At 43.4% G+C, this 21095-nt stretch overlaps 1 protein-coding gene across 1 annotated transcript in view; it reads right to left on the bottom strand.

Moving 5' to 3' along the window:
- LOC126316749 (lachesin-like) overlaps positions 1-21095 on the bottom strand; it is a 607630-nt gene that overhangs the window by 118566 nt on the left and 467969 nt on the right. Inside the window, exon 6 of the mRNA XM_049992876.1 lies at positions 7977-8261. Within this exon, the coding sequence (XP_049848833.1) occupies positions 7977-8261 (285 nt within the window). The remainder of the gene's footprint in view (positions 1-7976; positions 8262-21095) is intronic.

Here is a 21095-nt window from a genome sequence, read left to right as displayed (position 1 = left end):
GGCTCTCCCAAGGCCGTCAGTAGTTCCAATGGAATGTTGTCTACTCCGGGGGCCTTGTTTCGACTCAGGTCTTTCAGTGCTCTGTCAAACTCTTCATCAATATCATATCTCCCATTTCATCTTCATCTACATCCTCTGCCATTTCCATAATATTGTCCTCAAGTGCATCGCCCTTGTATATACCCTCTATATACTCCTTCCACCTTTATGATTTCCCTTCTTTGCTTAGAACTGTGTTTCCATCTGAGCCCTTGATGTTCATACAAGTGGTTCTCTTATCTCCAAAGATAGGTAGTATCTATCTTACCCCTAGTGAGTTAAGCCTCTACATCCTTACATTTGTCATCTAGCCATCCCTGCTTAGCCATTTTGCACTTCATGTCGATGTCATTTTTGAGACGTTTGTATTCCTTTTTGCCTGCTTCATTTACTGCATTCTTATATTTTCTCCTTGCATCAAATAAATTCAATATTTTTTCTGTTACCCAAGGATTTCTAGCAGCCCTCGTCTTTTTACCTACTTTATCCTCTGCTACCTTCACTACTTCATCCCTCAGAGCTACCCATTCTTCTTCTACTGTGTTTCTTTCCCCCATTGCTGCCAATTGTTCCCTTATGCTCTCCTTGAAACTCTGTACAACCTCTGGTTCTTTCAGCTTATCAAGATCCCATGTCCTTAAATTCTCACCTTTTTGCAATTTCTTCAGTTTTAACCTACAGGTCATAGCGAATAGATTGTGGTCAGAGTCCACATCTGCCCCTGGAAATGTCCTACAATTTAAAACCTGATTCCTAAATCTCTGTCTTACCATTATATTATCTATCTGAGATTTTTTAGTATGTGCAAGATTCTTCCATGTACACAACCTTCTTTTATGATTCTTGAACCAAGTGTTAGATATGATTAACTTATGCTCTGTGCAAAATTCTTCCAGACGGCTTCCTCTTTCATTTCTTAGTCCCAGTCCATAATCACCTACTATGTTTCCTTCTCTCCCTTTTCCTACTGACGAATTCCAGTCACCCATGGCTATTAAGTTTTCGTCTCCCTTCACTACCTGAATAATTTCTTTTATCTCATTATACATTTCATCAATTTCTTCATCATCTGCAGAACTAGTTGGCATATAAACTTGTACTACTGTAGTAGGCATGGGCTTTGTGTCTATCTTGGCCACAATAATGCGTTCACTATGCTGTTTGTAGTAGCTTACCCGCACTCCTAGTTTTTTATTCATTATTAAACCTACTCCTGCATTACCCCTATTTGATTTTGTATTTATAACCCTGTATTCACCTGACCAAAAGTCTTCTTCCTCCTGCCACCGAACTTCACTAATTCCCACTATATCTAACATTAACCTATCCATTTCCCATTTTAAATTTTCTAACCTACCTGCCCGATTAAGGGATCTGACATTCCACGCTCCGATCCGTAGGACGCTAGTTTTCTTTCTCCTGATAACGTCGTCCTCCTGAGTAGTCCCCGCCCGGAGATCCGAATGGGGGACTATTTTATCTCAGGAATATTTTACCCAAGAGGACGCCATCATCATTTAATCATACAGTAAAGCTGCATGTCCTCGGGAAAAATTACGGCTGTAGTTTCCCCTTGCTTTCAGCCGTTCGCAGTACCAGCACAGCAAGGCCGTTTTGGTTAAAGTTGCAAGGCCAGATCAGTCAATCATCAGGACTGTTGCCCCTGCAACTACTGAAAAGGCTGCTGCCCCTCTTCAGGAACCACATGTTTGTCTGGCCTCTCAACAGATACCTCTCCATTGTGGTTGCACCTACGGTACGGCTATCTGTATCACTGAGGCACGCAAGCCTCCCCACCAACGGCAAGGTCCATGGTTCATGGGGAGGGGGGGGGGGCTTAACAATTTAGTACACCTAATAATGTTGCAAGATCCGGTTATGACAGCGTAGATCTTGCGAAATCGGTGATAGTAACCAACGTGATACATCTGAAAGACCACCTATCGAAACTCAGTGGGATCTCTTCTTTTCGTCATAGTCTTAGGACTGGATGGATGCGTCCCTTCAACAATGCGTTGATGCTGCCTAACCTACGTCCTCAATTATTTGCTGGATGTATTCCAGCCTCTGTCTTCATCTACAGTTTCCACTCTTCTCCACATCTCTCACTAGGACCATAGAAGTTATTCCAGAATGTCTTAACAGATGTTTTACCATCTTGTCCACTCTTCTTTTTCAGTGTTTTCCATATATTCCTTTCCTCGCTGATTCTGCGGAGAACCTCCTCATTCCTTATCTTAACATCCACCTAATTTTCTACATTCGTCTGTAGCACCACATCTCAAATGCTTCAGTTCTCTTCTGTTTTGGGTTTTTCACTACTATTCGATCCTGTGCTCAGAGATTTCGGCTTCCAATTACGGCCTACGTTTGACACTAACGAGTTTCTCTTGACCAGGAATGCCCTTTCGCCAGAGATAGTCTGTTTTTTATGTCCTACCTGCTCCGTCCATCATGCGTTATTTTGCAGTTTAGGTTGGAGTATTTCTTAAGCTTTTCTACTTTCTAAACCCCAGTTCTTATACTAAGTTTCTCGCTACTCTCATTTATTCTTCTACTCATTACTTTTGTCTTTCTTCGAATTACTTTCAACCCATATTCACTAGAAAGCTCATTCCACTCAACAGATCCTGTAATTCTTCTTCGCTTTCACCGAAGATACCACTGTCGTCTTCGAATCTTATGACTGATATCCCATCACCTTCAATTTTAAACTCACTCTTTAGTCTCTTTTTTTATTTCCGTTAATGCTTCTTCGATGTATAGAGTGAATAGAAGGGACGAAAGACTACATCCCTGTCTTACAACCTTTTTAATCCGAACACTTCGTTCTTGGTCTTTCACTCGTATCGTTTCCTCCTGATTATTGTGCATATTGTATATTATCCTTCTTTCTCTAGAGCTTATCCCGTTTTCCTCTGAATTTCGAACACCTAGCACCATTATACGTTGTCGAACGCTTTTACCAGGACTACGAAATCTATGAATTTTCCTTGATTCTTCTTCACTCTTGCTTCCATTATCGGCCGTGACCTTTCATCTAATAGGTCCTCAAATTTGTATTTAAATCGTCTTTATATTATCCTTGTTAGCAACATGGATAAATTAGATGTTAAGATGCTTGTGCAATAATTGTCGCAATTTTGGATTTTGCAGTCCTCGGAATTGTTATCAATCGCTTCCCCCTAATTTAATCTTCAGTCGTCCAAAGCTCTTTTGAATTCTGTTTCTAATAGTGGATTTCCTATGTCTTCACTCCCGACTCTGTATAATCCTTGCAATACAACATCAGACAAGTCTTTCCATTCGTTGTGGTCTCCCCCCCCCCCCCCCCCCCCCCCCTATATACTCTTTCCACCGAACCGCACTCTTCTCTCCATCCAACAGTGGAATTCCATTGAAGTCTTAATGTTACTGCTATTGCTTTTTACTTCCCCGAAAATTGTTTTGAATTTTCTGTATACTGAGTCAGTCCTTTCGACAGTAATTTCCTTTTCGATTCTTTCACCTTTTTCGTGTAGCCATCTCGTCGTGGCTTCCCTCCACTTCCTGTTTCTTTCAGTCTCAGGTGACTTTTATTTCTAGTTCTCTTGCAAACGTTTGTGGTAGCCCTTTTTACTACAGATGTCCATTCCTTTTCAACTGAACTGCCTATTGATCTACTCCTTATCGCAGTGTCTATAGCCTCAGAAAATATCAAGCTTATGTCTTCGTTCCTTAGTGCATCTCTATACCATTTCTTAGCACACTGATTCTTTCTGCCAAGTCTCCTAAACTTCAGCCTGCCGTTCAGCATTACTAAAGTGTGGTCTGAGTCTATTTCTGCTCCTGGGTATGCCTTACAGTCCAGTACCTGATATCGGAATCCCTGCCTTACCATAATATTACCTAACTAATGTCAACCAGCATCACCTGCCCTTTCTCAAGTATACCTCCTCCTCTTGTTATTTTGAAGAGATAGTCGTTATTGTTAGCTGAAATTTACTGCAGAGCTCAGTTAGTCTATCTCTCCTCTCCTTCCAGTCACAAAATTGATATTCTCCCGTAACCTTTTATTCTATTCCTTTTTCTGCAACCGCACTCCAATTCCCCATAAATACTACATTTCCATCTCCATTTATCTACTGAATAGTTCGTTCAATATCCTGATACACTTTCTCTATCTATTCTTATTTTTGTTGCGACTTCGGCATATATACCTAACTATTGTCGGTGTTGGTTTGCTGTTGATTTTGATGAAAACATTCTTATCACTGAACTGTTCACAGTAACTCACTCTCTGTCCAATTTTCCTACTGGTAACGAATGCTATTCCTGTTACACTACTTTCTGCTGCTGTTGATCTTAGCCGGCCGGGGTGGCCGAGCGGTTCTAGGCACTACAGTCTGGAAACGCGCGACCACTACGGCCGCAGATTCGAATCCTGCCTCTGGCATGGATGTGTGTGGTGTCCTTAGGTTAGTTAGGTTTAAGTGGTTCTAAGTTCTAGGGGACTGATGACCTTAGAAATTAGGTCCCATAGTGCTCAGAGCCATTTGAACCATTTGTAGATGTTACCCTGTACTCTTCTGACCAGAAACGTTAATCTTATTTCTGTTGCACTTCACTGACCCCCACTATCACTATACTGTGCTTTTGCATTTCCCTTTTAGATTTTGTAGGTTCCCTAACACATTCAAACTTCTGTCATTCTACGGCCCGAATCGTAGAACGTTACCCTTTCATTGGTTATTCAATTTTTTTTCGTGGTCACCTCCTCCTTGGCAGTCCCGTCGTGGAGTTCCGAATTGGGCCCTAGTACGTAATCTTTTGCCGATGGAGACATGATCATTACAATTTTTCAGTTGGAGGCCACATGTCCTATGGATAGACATTATGTGCCTTTAATTCAGTAGTTTGCATTGCCATCCGCATGCTCATGTTTTTGATAATTGCTGATTCTTCTGCCTTTTAGGGGCAGTTTCCCACACCAAGGCCAAGAACCTCTGTCCGGTCTTGGGGCCTATTGACAAGGCCACTGGCAGAGCAAGGGCGGCTTCTAATGCCGGGGACGCCTTCGGCCGCCATTTCTCAAGGTTTTAGTAGTGGCGGGGTCCGAATATGGGAAACAGGGCGATTTGATTATAAGCCAAAGACGCTACCCAGAGATCAAGGGTGCGCTTTTCAGTATTGGTGTGCAAATTTCCGCCTTCGCCGTCGGTCAACAGCAGTCAGCATGGAAGCTTGAACCAGACACCAGCTGCGGAGGCCCATACGCAGCAACGCTCGCTGACCGGTTGTTGAGGAGATATTTTTGGTAGCTCGTTGGTTCATCTAAGCGGTCAGTTGCTCAAACGTTGCACGTCTGTTCGCCCGCGCACACCTATGCCCGCTGGTGCACCACAGTCTCCTCGGCGCCGGGCCGGTCGGAGTGGCCGAGCGGTTCTAGGCGCTACAGTCTGGAACCGCGTGACCACTACGGTCGCAGGTTCGAATCCTGCCTCGAGCATGAGTGATGTGTTGTCCTTAGGTTAGTTAGGTTTAAGTAGGTGTAAGTTCTAGGGGATTGATGACCTCAGATGTTTTGTAGCATAGTGCTCAGAGCCATTTGAAGCTAAAAGTTGATGTATGATTTCCGAGGTAGTTGACATCCACTGGGATGTCTTGACACATACAGAGCACAAGAACGAACTTCATTCTTCCTACACTCTTCATACACCATCAGCATATCGGTTTTTCCTGCACTGGTAAAGCTCATCGTTCATTCACGAGCTACTGCTTGGATTCTCACTCACTAGCTGACTAGCAAGTCGCAATGCACACTGTAAGCAAATATAACAAAAACATAGGTAGCAACTATGCAGGTTGAGTGGCACAACCAAGCGTCGGTGTGTAGACAATTCAAAATACGATATCTCCTAAATAACTAGCACTAGAATCCTGCAACAGACATCATTGACATTGAGTTCTTAAATGTCAATACGCATTTTTTCATTCAAAAAAGTGTACGTTTGAACAAAATTACGATTTCTTGGTATCAGTGCAATCAGTTTATTGGGTAACAATACGAGCCTCTGACAGCCAAACCATTCTGTGAAAACAGCACATGAATAGCATTTTCCGTTTCCGCGATATTTGCGGTACAAGTTTTAGTTGATTCTCCCTGTATGTAAGAACCAAGAATGGAAGACTAAGAAGGAAGTTCAGTCTGTACACAGATGAGGCAACGACGGAAATAAAGTAAAGGTTGAAGATTGGAATGAATATGAAGATTCAAAGGATAACAGTGATAAGATTCGCTGATGATATCGCTGTCTTCAGTGAAAATGGACGTGGGTTACGCGATATGTTGAATTTAACGAAGAATCTAACCAAACAGAATATGAACTGAGAGTAACAGAGAAAAATACGAAAGAAATGAGGGACTGTAGAAATAATACTAACGATAATTTAATATCAAAGTTTCTGAACTCGAAGAAGACGAAGTGAAAGAAGCCGTGGAAGGGAAGCAACGTATGACGGACGAAGGAAGGGGAACATAATAAGCAGAATAGCACAGGCAAAGAAAGTCTACTATCTTCCATCACAGGCCTCAGTTTGAGGAAGAAATGAGAGTACACATTTGGAGCACGGTTTAGAAGCGAATTTAAAAAAAAAATAGACGCTGAAAATCAAGTGAACTGATAATGAATGAAGAGGCCCTCTATATAAACGACGAGGAAAGGAATATGTGGAGCCGGCCGGTGTGGCCGTGCGGTTCTAGGCGCTTCAGTCTGTAACCGCATGACCCCTACGATCGCAGGTTCGAATCCTGCCTCGGGCATTGATGTGTATGATGTCCTTAGGTTAGTTAGGTTTAAGTAGTTCTGATTTCTAGGCGATTGATGACCTCAGAAGTTAAGTCGCATAGTGGTCAGAGCCATTTGAACCATTTTTTTTAATATGTGGAAAATGCCGAGAAGGAGCTGAATGACAGAATATTTGTTAAGACATCAGGAAACTTACATTGCGGTAGGGTGAGCTGTAGACGGCGAAAACTGTAGGGGAAGATGGCGATAGAATTACATGTAACAAATGCTAATAGTACAAATAATGACTGCGAAGAAATCATGTATAGGGCTCCCCAAGGCTCAATCACAGATCTACTATTGTTTCTTGTATACGTAAATGATCTTAAGTTTAATATACAAAAGCGAGAATTAGTTATTTTGGCAGGTATCACTAGTACTGTAATCAATCCAAGCAAACGCACAGAATCAGAACAAATGGCAAACCATGTTCTTAAAAGAATCACTGACTGTTTTTCCTTGATGGTCTCGCGCTGAAATAAATACTATATATATATATATATATATATATATATATATATATATATATATATATATATATATAGGTAGCTGTACTACACTGATGGTAAGTGCAACACATGATAAGGCAATAAAAAAAATTCATAAATTTTTGATGTCCATACCGATGAACACGTTTTGGAACTCGTAGATCGATATTGTTCAGCCACATTTGCACTCAGAATCGTTGCAAATTTTGGGAAGGGTCAAAGCTGTAAATTGACATATTTTGCATCTTTTTCCTTCAGTCATATTATATGGAATATTTTTTCGGGATATTGCATTCATTACTTCACATTAAGGACGACTTTAGCCCGAAAAGGGATGCACACTGCTGAGATTAAAAATTTTAACCACTTACCCAGGGATATAGAATTTGACACAGTCAGTAGAGTAAAATTTAATAACAGACTGAAAAAGTTTCCCACTGTCAACTCCTTTTATCCCATAGAAAAATTTGTATTATTGACTCACATCCTGATGATTTTTTTTTTTTCTCAAAGGAACACATAACTAACTGACTAAACGAGGACGCGGATCAAAGTGCTACTCTGAGATAAAAAGCAGACGACTTGAAAACATTGGCTTAGGTGAGAGCGCAAAGTGACTAACCATAGAGCCTGATGGAGCCCTCAGTTTCGCCCAGCGAGTTCTTGGAGATGCAGCGGTAGTTGCCGAAGTCGTTGGCGGTGAGACCCCGGATGGTGAGCCTCATGTGCGAGCGGTACGACGTCTCCTGGATGTCGGTGTGGTACTTGCTGGTGGGCAGCAGCATCACGTTGTTGTAGACCCAGTAGCTGATGGCGCGCGGGTACGCCTCCGTGTGGCAGTCGATGGTCACGTCTGTACCAGACGGCGCACCCACCAGCTGGTTCGGCACCCAGATCATCGGCGAGACTGCAACAGGGCAGGCACTCGGTGACAGACAAGTAAAGGAAAGTGCACAAACAGGAAAAGCCAGTTAATTAGGAGATTCCAAAGTGGAAAAGAAACTAGTTGGAACATTCGATGGGAAAACGTACCATCACGAAAACATTCTACCTGGTATGCAAGATATATGAGACATGTGAAATACCCTCAGATTTCAAGAAGAATCTAACAGTTTCTAGTCTAAAGAAGGCTGATGCTAAGAGATGTGGATTTTACGGTACCATTAGTTTAATTAATCCTGGCTGCAAAATACTTCCAAGACTTATTTGCAGAAGAGTGGAATGACGGAAAGAAGCCAAGCCTGAGAGAAATCAGTTTGAGCTTAGGAGAAATGTAAGGACACGCGAGGTAGTACTAAGGCTCGAACTTATCTTAGAAAATACACTGAAGTAAGGAAAACCTATGCTTTTAATATTCGTAGGCAGAGATTAAGGTTTTTCTCGGTATTAAGCCAAAAAAGACTCTTCGAAACTCTGAAGGCAGCAATGATAAATTACAGTTAGGGAAAGGTTATTTACAAATTGTACAGAAGACAGAGTGCCCTTATAGGAGTTGAAGGACATAAAAAGAGAAGCAGTAGTTTAGATAGAGTGAGATAGGGTTGTGGTCTATTCTCGGTGGTATTCAGTTTGTATACTGTAGAAATAGTGAGGGAAACTTAGGAGAAATTTGGCAAGAAAATAATTTTCAGAGATAATTAATAAAGGTTTTGGGTTTCTCAACCAAGCAATTTAAATAATGATGTCCCATACTTCTTTACAGAGCGTAGGGGAACGACGCGGGAGACCCGAACCGCCGTACTGGGCAAGGTCCTAGTGGAGGTGGTTTGTCACTGCCTTCCTCCGACCGAAATGGGGATGAATGATGATGATGAAGACAACAGCACAACACCCAGTCATCTCGAGGCAGGTGAAAAGCCCTGAACCCGTCGGGAATCGAACCCGGGACCCCGTGCTCGGGAAGTGAGAACGCTACCACGAGACCACGAGCTGCGGACTGTTTAAATGAAGACTAGAAATTTAAAGAAAAGTCTTTCTGAAAAAGAAATTTGTTGACACCGAATGTAAATGGATTAGGAAGCTGTGAGTATCCTGTATCATCACGTATTTAAATAGTGTCTTTTAGTAGTAACACTTGACAGTATACTTATCGAACTGCCTCATCGCAGTGACTGTATTGTAGCTACCTCTGATTTCACGGAGGAAGAATTTTAAAGCGATCGCTGTCCAGTGATAATATTTTCAGTGAATTATGATTTCTGTCGCTGGGCGCGAGCGCTCAGTAGCAATTGGCAGCAGTTGGGCGCAGTAAAAGCTAAGCAGAAGCAAACGCGTTCTGGCATTGTGAGCATGACGTCGCAGACGAATGCTTGTTCGTATGCTGGAGGCTGTGTGGTTTCGTGAGTGTTGTCGTTTTCGCTTGGTTACTTTTGTGAACTGGAGTGATTTGCAAGTGAAAGTATTTTGAGCGTGCGGAAGCAATGCCAAGTTGTGCTGCTCGCTGCAATTCTCACAATTGCAACAATACAGGGACTGAAGTATGTTTCACGCTTTCCCTCACGATACAAATCTGCAAAAAATGACATTTTAAATGTTGAAAACGCTTGAATATGCTCTTGTCATTTTAAGGAAACTGGTTGTGTTAGAGCTTCCAGAACTCTTAAATTTACCGCAAAAACGAATGCTTAAGAGCGATGCTTTTCCATCGTAGTTTACCTTGTGGTATTAGCATGATTGATTCCCCACAATATCCAATGGAGGAAAGAAAGGAACGGTTCGACAAACGTGATATCCTTAGAAGAAGCATAGAGACTTTAGGAAACCTTCCACTACTGAATTACTGCCGATAAAATCTACATTTGTAGATAAATTTGCGTATTATGATTCAGATAGAACACGATTACTGAGGAGAAATGCCTATCTGAAAACAAGTGCATGGAATCTCGAGCACGTATTAAAGAAAGTCAGCTCCCATCAACAAAACAAAGACTGCACGATGAAGAGAGAAATAAAATGCACTTGAGCCTCGTGAAATTAATCGAGTACTGAGATAAATATATTCACACAATGCAATCAGAAGTTTCTTATGCGGGCCACATTGGACTCCATGTATCAGTGAATATTTCCAAGTCAAAAACTTTGGTCATCGTTTTGCACTAATGTAAAGTTTTTTCAGGCAAAACTCAGATATCCTCTACTTGTAGTGCAGCTTTGCGTTCTTGGATTATTCATAGTTTCAGTTGCACCTCAGGTATTTTCCAAGGATGTTTTACTTTCATTAGCTACACTGAAGAGCCAAAGAAACTGGTACACTTGCCTGATATCCTGTATGGCCTCAGCGAGCACACGGAAATACGGCAATACGACGTGGCATTGAATCGGCTAATGTCTGAAGTGGTGCTGGAGGAAACCGACAGCACGGATCCTGTAGGGCTGTCCATAAATCCGTGAGAGTACAAGGGAGTGGAGATCTCTTCTGAACAGCACGCTGCAAGGCTTCCCAAATATGCTCAATAATCCTCATGTCTGCTAAAACTCAGACGAGTGTTCCTGGAGCCACTCTGTAGCAATTCTGCATGCGTGGCGTGTCGCATTGTCATGCTGGAATGTCCCAAGTCCGCCGGATCGCACAACGAACGTGAACGGATGTAGGATATCAGAGAAGTTGCTTAAGTACGTGTTACATGTCAGACTCGTAACTAGATGTATCATGGGTCCCATACCACTCCAACTGCACACGCTCCATACCATTTCAGAGACACCACCACCTTGAACAGTCACCTGCTGACATGCAAGGTCCATGGATTCACGAGATTGTCTCCACACCCGTACGTACACATCCATCCGCTTGATACAATTTGAAACGAGATTCGTCCGACCAGGTAACACGTTTCCAGTCATCAACAGTCCAATGTCGGTGTTGAAGGCCCAGGCGAAGCGTAAGTCTTTGTATCGCGCGGTCATCAAGGGTACAGGCGTGGAGCTTCGACTCTGTAAGTCCATATCGATGATGTTTTGTTGAATGGTCCGCATGCTCATATTGTTAACGGCTCATCATTGAAATCTGTAGCAGTTTGCGGAAGTGTTCCACTTCTGCACGCTGAACGATTCTCTCCAGTCGTCGTTGGTCCCGTTCTTGCAGAATCTCTTTTCGGCAGCAGCGATGTCGGAGATTTGATGTTTTCCTGGATTCCCGATACTCACGGTGCGCTCGTGAAATAGTCGTGCGGGAAAATCCCCACTTCATCGCTACCCCGGAGATGCTGTGTCCCATCGCTCGCACGCAGACTACACCACCGCGTTCAAACTCACTTAAATCTTGATGCTGTAGCAGCAGCAACCGATCTAACAACTGCCCTAGACACTTGTCTCGTAGAGGCGTTGCCGATTGCAGCGCAGTATTCTGCCTGTTTACATATCTCTGTGCTTGGATACACACGCCTATACCTGTTTCTTTGGCGCTTCAGTGTAATTATTTTGCTTTCTGCAAATAAGGCATGTGTATAATTCGTTTTGTGATAACGGAAGTGTCCAGCTATCAGGTAAAGTTATTTTAAGTTTTTGATGGCACGAAACATAAAAATGAGCACTATATAGATCTTGTTTACTCGTTAAAACTTTTCTCAGAGCCAATTTAGAATATTGCAAGCTCATTTCGAGCAATTACTTTGACAAAAAACTGCAAGAACGAGTTGTACTTTACTCCTCTGTCTGCTTGTTTCGGAAAAGCCTGAAGTTTCTAAATAATCGGCAGTGCCTATTTAAGGGCCAGAAAAATTACAGAATGTAACATTCTAGCAATAGCAGAATAGTAATTTTACATTCCATTATTTCAGCAGAAACTAAAACATAGTACAAATAAATCACATAAGTAAGCGGTCCACGTGTTATAGTACTGTTCCCGAAGGAAATGCTGTTTCTTAATGACGTCACAGCGTCAACCAGTAGCGGCTCAGAACGCTTAATCCCCCTCCTTATTCTACCATGGACTTTGGTTGGCAGTCTGCAGTCGGTAGGCAGAGCTGTGTCACACGAGCCGCGCTGCTGGGTTGAGGATATAAGCGGGCCGGCACTGTTCGGTAAAAATTGCTACCTATATGTTATTGGTATATAATTAGCCCCGCCACTGTATTTCACTTCAGAGTTTCTGTGTGAAAATAACTAGGTCGCATAGTGGCATGCAGAACCTTAATTAATAGTGCATGTTTCAAAGAACCTGCTATGAGTTTGGTTTCGATGGTAAATCGTTTTATTCGTGACCTCATAACAGTAACTGTACTTCATAGTACTATCATTATCCACTTCTTCACATCTTCAATCACTGAATGACCTGTCTTTCAGTTAAAGCAATTGTGGGAAATAGCAGTATCCTTGCAACATAGCATGTACCCAAAGGTCGTGTTACAAAGTGTTTCCTGGTTTTTTTTTTGTTGTTTTTTTTTTTAGCTGAGTGTAATCCTATACGGAAGGTAAACTAGGGCGATGAAGAGTTCAGATACGCAGAAAATAGAAGATTTAATATGTGGTAGTAAACAAGTATGTAGAAGATTAGAAGGGCAGGTAGACTAATGAGATCTTGAACATAATAGGGGATAAAATAAACTATTGCGAGAACATTAAGGAAAATGGAATCGTATGATATGACTCATACTGAAGCATCAGGGAATCGTCAGTTGCCTAATGGAGGGTGTTGTAGCCGTCACAGGGCTAGATATACCGCATCAAATTTAGTGATGACCGGAGTATTGTGCACGAAGAAACTACTGACTCCTAAGTAGCCAAAAACAGAGGTCATTGATACTGAGGCACTGAACACTTCCTGGTGAGTTACCAAGAGAAATAGTTTCTCCAGTAACTGTCCGTACTGCTGGGATTTTTTTTCTGAGTTACAAGAAGAGGGAACAATTTACAAGTAACTGTCCACAGCCGGCCGGGGTGGCCGAGCGGCTCTAGGCGTTACAGTCTGGAGCCGCGCGACCGCTACGGTCGCAGGTTCGAATCCTGCCTCGGGCATGGATGTGTGTGATGTCCTTAGGTTGGTTAGGTTTAAGTAGTTCTAAGTTCTAGGGGACTGATGACCTTAGAAGGTAAGTCCCATAGTTCTCAGAGCCATTTGAACCATTTTTGAACTGTCCACAAATCCACACGTCCAAGCTGAGGTCCGGGTCGACGTGGACTCTATCTTATAAACTCAGTGTGCTGTATTCGGTGGGGCATTGGGCGCGGCCGGCGTGAAGCCCGGACCGTAAGTGAATGCTGACTGCTAGTCAAGCAAGCATCATCTCTACGAGAAATTCCTCTGTACTGATGGTGCAGTTTTTACCGAGTGGGTATTGCCCGCTACTCAGCGTGGTGTTGTTTACTTACTGCTTCTCGTGTCTCAGTGTGTCTGCGTGGTGTCAGGTATTAGGTTTGACTGGGAAGTCAGCGTCTTGTGCCCCACTGCCTGTCAAGCGGGGCTACGGGCCACTTGTAGCGGTCGGCGACGGCGTTGCGTTTCCCAAGGTGACGAATCAAAGATTTTAGGAAGCTCCTGCCTTTTCGTAAAACTTAACTGCGTGCTCTTTAAATCTGTCAAGGATGAGTTTCTCATCACTGCGTAGAGCACTTCCTGTTGTAGAGTTTTGTTTTGGAGGCGTTTGAGCTTGTGTGATCAATCCACGCAGCCGTTTTCAGACGGGGAAGGAGTAATCCATCATGGGCCGGATGTAAGACCTATCCATCTGGAGGCCACGTGCAGTGGAAAGAGCTGTGGTTCTTCCACAGAGGTTGGCGGTCCACCGTCGCACCAAGGTACTCTGTAGTTGATGACCATGGAAGCAGGAAGTTGAAGAGCGTAATGTTAGGGATGTTTGTCGGACGCCTCCTAGTGAGTAGTAGAGCTTGACTGTTTGCAGCATTGAAACCTATGACCCAATCGATTGCCTATCGTTCGTTGTCAGTGCAGTCTGTTTATAGCCTTCACTGGACAGCTGCTGGCAACTTACTCCGGCAGATGAGTGTGGTGTCATCGACATAGACATATCTGAGCCGTGTGCGTCTCGTGTTCATGTCGTTTATTGCTTGGATTCTTGTCCTTGCGGTTATGGCATCTCGTTTCTTATTTGGTATACTGGCGTCACTAAGTTGCTGGCTTGCCTGCCCGTGAGTGGCAGCAGCAGCGCTTATCGTTACGAGTACTGTCGTACTATCTTTGGAGCGATCGCCAGTATTTCCGGGTCGCGTTGTGTGGAGTGGAGAGTGGCGAACGGACATCTGGTCGGTTGGGGGCGCAGCAGCGAGCAGGTCCGTGCAGCGCGAGGGCAGTGGGTAGCTGCGAAGGCGGCGACTTCGTTGCACGCCGAACCCTGGACGTTTAAGGTGAGTGAAGAGTTAACTACTAATGCAACTTCTACTATTCTGAGATCTCGCCTTTGGTTGGCAGGTTGTTGCTCCCAGGGATCTGAGCCTGGCGGCAACGAGTGAATGTTCCTAGGTTTTGAAATATTGCAGCCGTCTTTCTATATTTGTTATACATCAATGAATTTAATAATATTCTTATTAGTGAAGTGCAACCAGCGGTATTTTCTGCCTTGTGGCCGCTAACGCCCCAGTTACCTCCCCTGGAGGTTAGCATACTTTTCCAGCAGTGTACCTTTCCTCGTCGTGTTGATGATGTCCGACGCGGCGTGTAGTTTGACAGCCTCTTGTATTGTAATGTGCATTTTTTTTTAGGTGGTCTACCTTGGTTCCAGTGTTTCCTTTGGCCTTCAGTGTTTTTTGAAGAGTAGTGCTGTCTGTCTCTTCGCCCTTGCCTAAAAATATTGCATCGTTGTACCGGTGATCGGACGTTGGGCGGATTGGTTAGTCAGTGGGTCGGCGCTTAAGCTGCACCTATTGAGTTGCCATCCTGTTACTTGAGTACAACTCCTGTCTCACATTACATTATGTTTGAGTTACCGTCCCAGGCCAACACTTGGAACACTTTCTGAGAACTGCTTGTCCTGATTCCTTAGATTGTGATATTTGTTTTAAGGATATTGGTAATTTTCTAATTATTGTTTGTGTGCCCTTCGGCCAAGCAATAGATTCACTTCTTTAGTGATAAGGCCTTCACTCGTGTTACAGTAAGTTTTTTTTCTTTTTTTAAGCCAACTTGTTTTAAAAGCAAGGGATTTATTTTAAAAGTGCTATTTGAAATTGTTTTCCTGACTTCTAATTCAAGCCTTCAACAGTATGTTATTTGGAATTGTTTGTGGTCTTCAGCCGAGTAATAATTTCACTTCTTTTATAGTAAGGACTTCAGCCATGTTACAGTTTGTTTTAAAACGAGTTATTTATCTTAATATGTGGTACTTGGAATTGATCGTCTGACTTCTAATTCAGGCCTTCAGCCATTGGTGATTTGAAGTTGTGTATGGCCTTCAGCCGAGCAATAATTTCACCTCTTTCATAAAAAGGCCTTCACCTGGGTTACATTACGTTTTTTTTTTAAAGCAAACTTGTTTTAAAACCAAAGTATTTGTTGGAATGTGTGCTATTTGGAATTGTTCTTCTGACTTCTAATTCGTTCTTCAGCCGTTTGTTATTTGAAGTTGTGTGTGGCCTTCAACAAAACAATTCCAAAACTTCTAAACTTCACAAAACTGTCCATAACTACACCAGCGTTAGTCACGCCACGTATCAAACGTGAAGAACTCAATATTCCTTCATTTTACGCATAATTCTAAACATCCCATTTAACATGTGCTTCCGCGAACGAAGCTGGCAAGCGACCCCCTTCTTGCAGCCTCACTCCGAGTATAACAATGAGGGAACGAGCGGGAACCATCTCAATTCTGATTGGTTAACCATAGTTGCTGCCAATCAGAATGCTCGCTCATGATCATACTCGCGCTAAAACTGGTCTGCACCAATCCCTATATCCAGACGCATCTACATCATTCTGATATACCAATATTAAAGTAATGTTTAATAAATGAAAACGAAAAGGCCATCAATCTGGAAATGTTCTTTAGATACAGATGACTTTCTGGCTCCTCTGTTACAATAGCAATACACCTAGACAACTCTTGCCGGATACTTAAGACGGTGTATAATGCAACATTAAAATTAGACGAATGTCCTACATGCATATTCTCATTCACTCTCATATACTCCCAAAACAATTTTAGACACCAATAATAATTTTCTCTGATTTTTATATTACGAAAACGAAAAATAATTAAAGTTTTGATACGAAAATCACAATTTGTTAATTCTGCACACTGAGAGTTCTGCTTATGTTTCCCAATTGTACCAAAAGATAAACCATTATATTTCCAAACTGAATTTAGTTCCCTAAATCTCGGTTTTTGACCTTTTAGCACTTTTTTTCTATCTCTGAAACTGTGATAGTTATAAAGCTGAAATTTAGGTACAATATTTTCCTGAATGTCAAAAGGTAGTGCACCGACTTTGAAAATTATTGAATAATATTAGATATCATTTATTTAGGTTCTTACAGATGGTGAATGTACGGCCTCTAAGACGTGACACAGGAGCCGTTCTCACGCTGCCGTAGTAGCAGATGTACATGACTCATTGGCTAAGACACAAGTGGCAGTTTCTCTCACAGCTTCCGGCTCTAATACTGCGGTCTGTATAGCAACGAATGTTATCGCGCATTACCTCGCGACGTTACATCTGGACAATTCTTCCCGGTTTGCATTGCTTTTTCCACGCTGGTTTCGTAAATCCTCCGCCACTTGCTGCTGAAGTTTGAAATGCCTCGCTAGTGGCAAATGCGTCACTCCGAATGTATCTGGAGGTCGTGGCAGAGACCTCCAATTCCATTGTTCGTTCGGATGAGTCCGCGCTGCAGTTGTTCTCGAAGTACACGTTTGTGCGCCTAGTCGTCGTATTCGATGTGTCTTCTGCCGTTAGCAAATTCGTCTTCAGTGGAGCAGCCGAAGAGGGTGACGGCGGGGTAAGCCTCCCCTGATGACGATCACAACACGTCCGTACGATATTCCACCGCGTGCTGTCAACTTACTCTGATTGCTTGTCGTCTTAAATTGGCAGCGGTAATGATTTCCGCGCACAGCACATGACCTGATTTCTATATCTTGGTCGTATGAGGTGCGAGACTGGTGCTTCACGTGGCGGCTGAAGGAAATACCAGGAACTACAAGAAAGTTTACATAAACGTGGAGCACGCACCGGCCGGTACTAGCTTGATGGCGCGTCGGCTGGATCCGTTGGTCGACTGCAGGCTGGCAACCCGGCTAAAGCGTCTGTATTACTGATTACCAAAGTGATCGGCAAACAACCGTAAACACGGCAAAAGGAAGTGCGGGGCTAAAAAGTGTAGAGGAGGCCAAGGCTTACTGTAGTAAGTCCAAATCAATTAGGTTACAGTAGTTATTCTGACAAGAAGAGGCTTGCACAGGATAGAAACAGTGAGGAGCTGCATTGAACAAGTCTTCAGACTGAAGATCTCAGTAAGTACAAGAGCCAATGAGATAAAGCTGTCCGGGAGAGGATTGTTTAGAATGGAGTGCGAAAGGAGGGAGGAAGTGGAACCAAATAAGTGTGACAGAAAACGAGGCGGAGTGGACGAAAGATTAGAAGACGCTGATTTTCAAGCGAAGGACGAGACCAGATGTAACGGCGTAAAGTCAAGCGCCGGTGCGGCAGTTGGGAACGACAGGGAAGAGAAGGCTGTGAGAAGGGGTCAGCCAATCACAAGCTGACCGACCTCCGTTCCAGGACGACAACGCGACAGCAGCGGCACCTAGGTGAAGAGGACATAAGCGCGGCGCCCGCCCCGTGAAGGCTCAGATCAATCCAGCTTCAAGATTAGCGACTTGGATGGGAGCATTGACGTTAGGCAGTACGGCGGCATTTCAGGAAAGACTTCTGTCAGTTAGTGATCAGCAGTCACTGAAAAGACTGATTATTTTGTGTGTCACCCTTTGCTTGCGACACACCTGTGTGGTTGCCAAAGCTAAGTATTGTATTTGCTCAATAGTAATAAAACTCATTAACACGACTTGTTTGATTGTTTGTCTAGCGAACCGAATATGCAGGCGTCCTAGACACTACACCGTGGGTTAAAATACATGATAGTAAAGATGATGCTGGAGATACAAAAAGGAGACCCATTGGACACCCGTCGGACGTTCATTCCTCCCTCGGGGCCGGACGCTGTGACCGAACGTTTCTACGCGCTTCAGCCCAGAACAGCGCTACTAGTGCGGTCACTGGTTCGAATCCTGCCTCGGGCATAGATGTATGTGATGTCCTTACTTTAGTTAGGTTTAAGTAGTTCTAAGCCTAGATGACTGGTGACCTCAGATGTTAAGTCCCATAGTGCTTAGAGCCATTTGAACCTCCCTCGGGCATTGGTGTGCTGTCGTCCTTAGCGTAGGTTAGTTTATGTTAGAATAAGTAGTGCGTAAGCCTAGGGACCGATGACCTCAGCAGTTTGGGCCCATAAGACCTTACCACAAATTAAAAAAAAAAGTTGATACGTAAGATGGTAAATATTTATCGTGAGGCATCTGCTAGACGCATCCGGATGTTGCAGAGAATTTGAACAAGACGACTGAATGTTTGAACTTGTTGAGATAAGTTTCTCGACCCATAGACTCATAGGGAAGGGAACTTTATGGAAGTGAAACATGTCAGGTAACATTTCAGTGAATACTATGGTTATTCTATCAATGAGTTAGTTAAAAAGCAGTTTTATTTGCTATTTAGAATCTTATTTTGCTGCCGACTGACCACTCTGCCATATTGATTGAAGAGACACTATCAAAATGCGTTAACGGCCGTCAAGTAATAATCAGAAATACAGCATCACAGTTGAGATGCGTCCTTTAGAATACGGGTGCCATCTGTGGTACTATCTAAAGCAATTGATTCTAGCAGCTAACGCTCCTAAAGCAGACACGTCTCATGACACTGACATCGATAATGATCGATAATTTTCTTACATACCCGCACATGCTCAGATGTGGGAACACGTAATGCATCCAGAAACACTATCGAACATGATCGTTTTGGTAGTCCAGATCTTATGGCATCAGGAAGTATAATATTTGAACAGTATAATATTTGAACACGGGAAACTCACCGTTCAGAGTTACTGTGATACTGTACATCTCCATGTGCCTCTTTTCGGAGGTGTATCCCCCCTGACTTCTATTTCATGGATGACGATGCGGAGGATATTTAGTGGATGCACTTGCCAGCCCGTTTGCCACACTTAAGTCCCGTCAAGCACGTACGGGATGCGTTGGAGAGATGCATAGCACCACGTCCACATGCACATATGACCGTCTAGTAGTCGCCAAACGTGCAGAAATATCACAATATCAATGCCCAGGAGGCCATCATAAATAGCGGTGACTTCAGTGTGATTACTGGCAATGCTTAAAATGGTCTCTTCTGTTCGTCTCATTGCGTATTTCTTTCAGTTGCCTTCGTAACTACACTGTAGCAGTTGTTTCTATGTATGGTCGAAGTTTCATAGAGGAATGTTACTTGCCCCGACACGTCACGCGCAAGTTGATTTCGTTCTTAATTTTTACACGCTTTCTACTATGTTATATTTTCGATTGCTGCAAAACGAAGGATCCTAGGAGATTGATTTATATGGAGCATTTTCTATTGTCCTTAATCCAAATTGTTAAATATGTCTGTTCGATACTATCCAATGTTTCTACATATACACTACTGGCCATTAAAATTGCTACACTAAGAAGAAATGCAGATGATAAACGGGTATTCATTGGACAAATATATTATACTGGAACTGACATCTGACTATGTTTTCAGGCAATTTTGGTGCAAAGATCCTGAGAAATCAGTACCCAGAACAACGACCTATGGCCGTAATAACGGCCTTGATACGCCTGGGCATTTAGTCAAAAAAAACTTGGATGGCGTGTACAGGTACAGCTACCATTGCAGCTTCAACACGATACCACAGTTCATCAAGAGTAGTGACTGGCGTATTGTGACGAGCCAGTTGCTTGGCCACCATTGACCAGACGTTCTCAATTGGTGAGAGATATGGAGAATGTGCTGGCCAGGGCAGCAGTCGAACATTTTCTGTATCCAGAAAGGCCCGTACAGGACCTGCAACATGCGGTCGTGCATTATCCTGCTGAAATGTAGGGTTTCCAAGGGATGGAATGAAGGGTAGAGGCACGGGTCGTAACACATCTGAAATGTAACGTCCACTATCCAAATTGATGTCACTGCGAACAAGAAGTGACCGAGACGTGTGACCAATCGCACCCCATGCCATCACGCAGGATGATACGCTAGTATGGCGATGACGAATACACGCTTCCAATGTGCGTCCACCGCGATGTCACCAAACACGGATGCGACCATCATGATGCTGTAAACAGAACCTTGATTCATACGAAAAAATTATGTTTTGCCATCCGTGCACCTACATTCGTCGTGGAGTACACCATCGCAGGCGTACCTGTCTGTGATGCAGCGTCAGAGGTAACCGCTCCCATGGTCTCCGAGCTGACAGTCCATGCTGCTGCAAACAACGTCCAACTGTTCGTGCAGATGGTTGTTGTCTTGCAAACGTCCACATCTATTGACTCAGGGATCGAGACGTGGCTGCATGATCCATTACCATGCGGATAAGATGCCAGTCATCTAGACTGCTAGTGATACGAGGCCGTTGGGATCAAGAACGGCGTTCCGTATTACCCTCCTGAACCCACCGATTCCATATTCTGCAAACAGTCATTGGATCTCGGCCAACACGAGCAGCAATGTCGCGATACGATAAACAGCAATCGCGATAGCC

The sequence above is a fragment of the Schistocerca gregaria genome, chromosome 1 (genome assembly GCF_023897955.1).
Source record: "Schistocerca gregaria isolate iqSchGreg1 chromosome 1, iqSchGreg1.2, whole genome shotgun sequence".
Taxonomy (NCBI): domain Eukaryota; kingdom Metazoa; phylum Arthropoda; class Insecta; order Orthoptera; family Acrididae; genus Schistocerca; species Schistocerca gregaria.
This window is presented reverse-complemented; position numbering and strand designations above follow the sequence as displayed.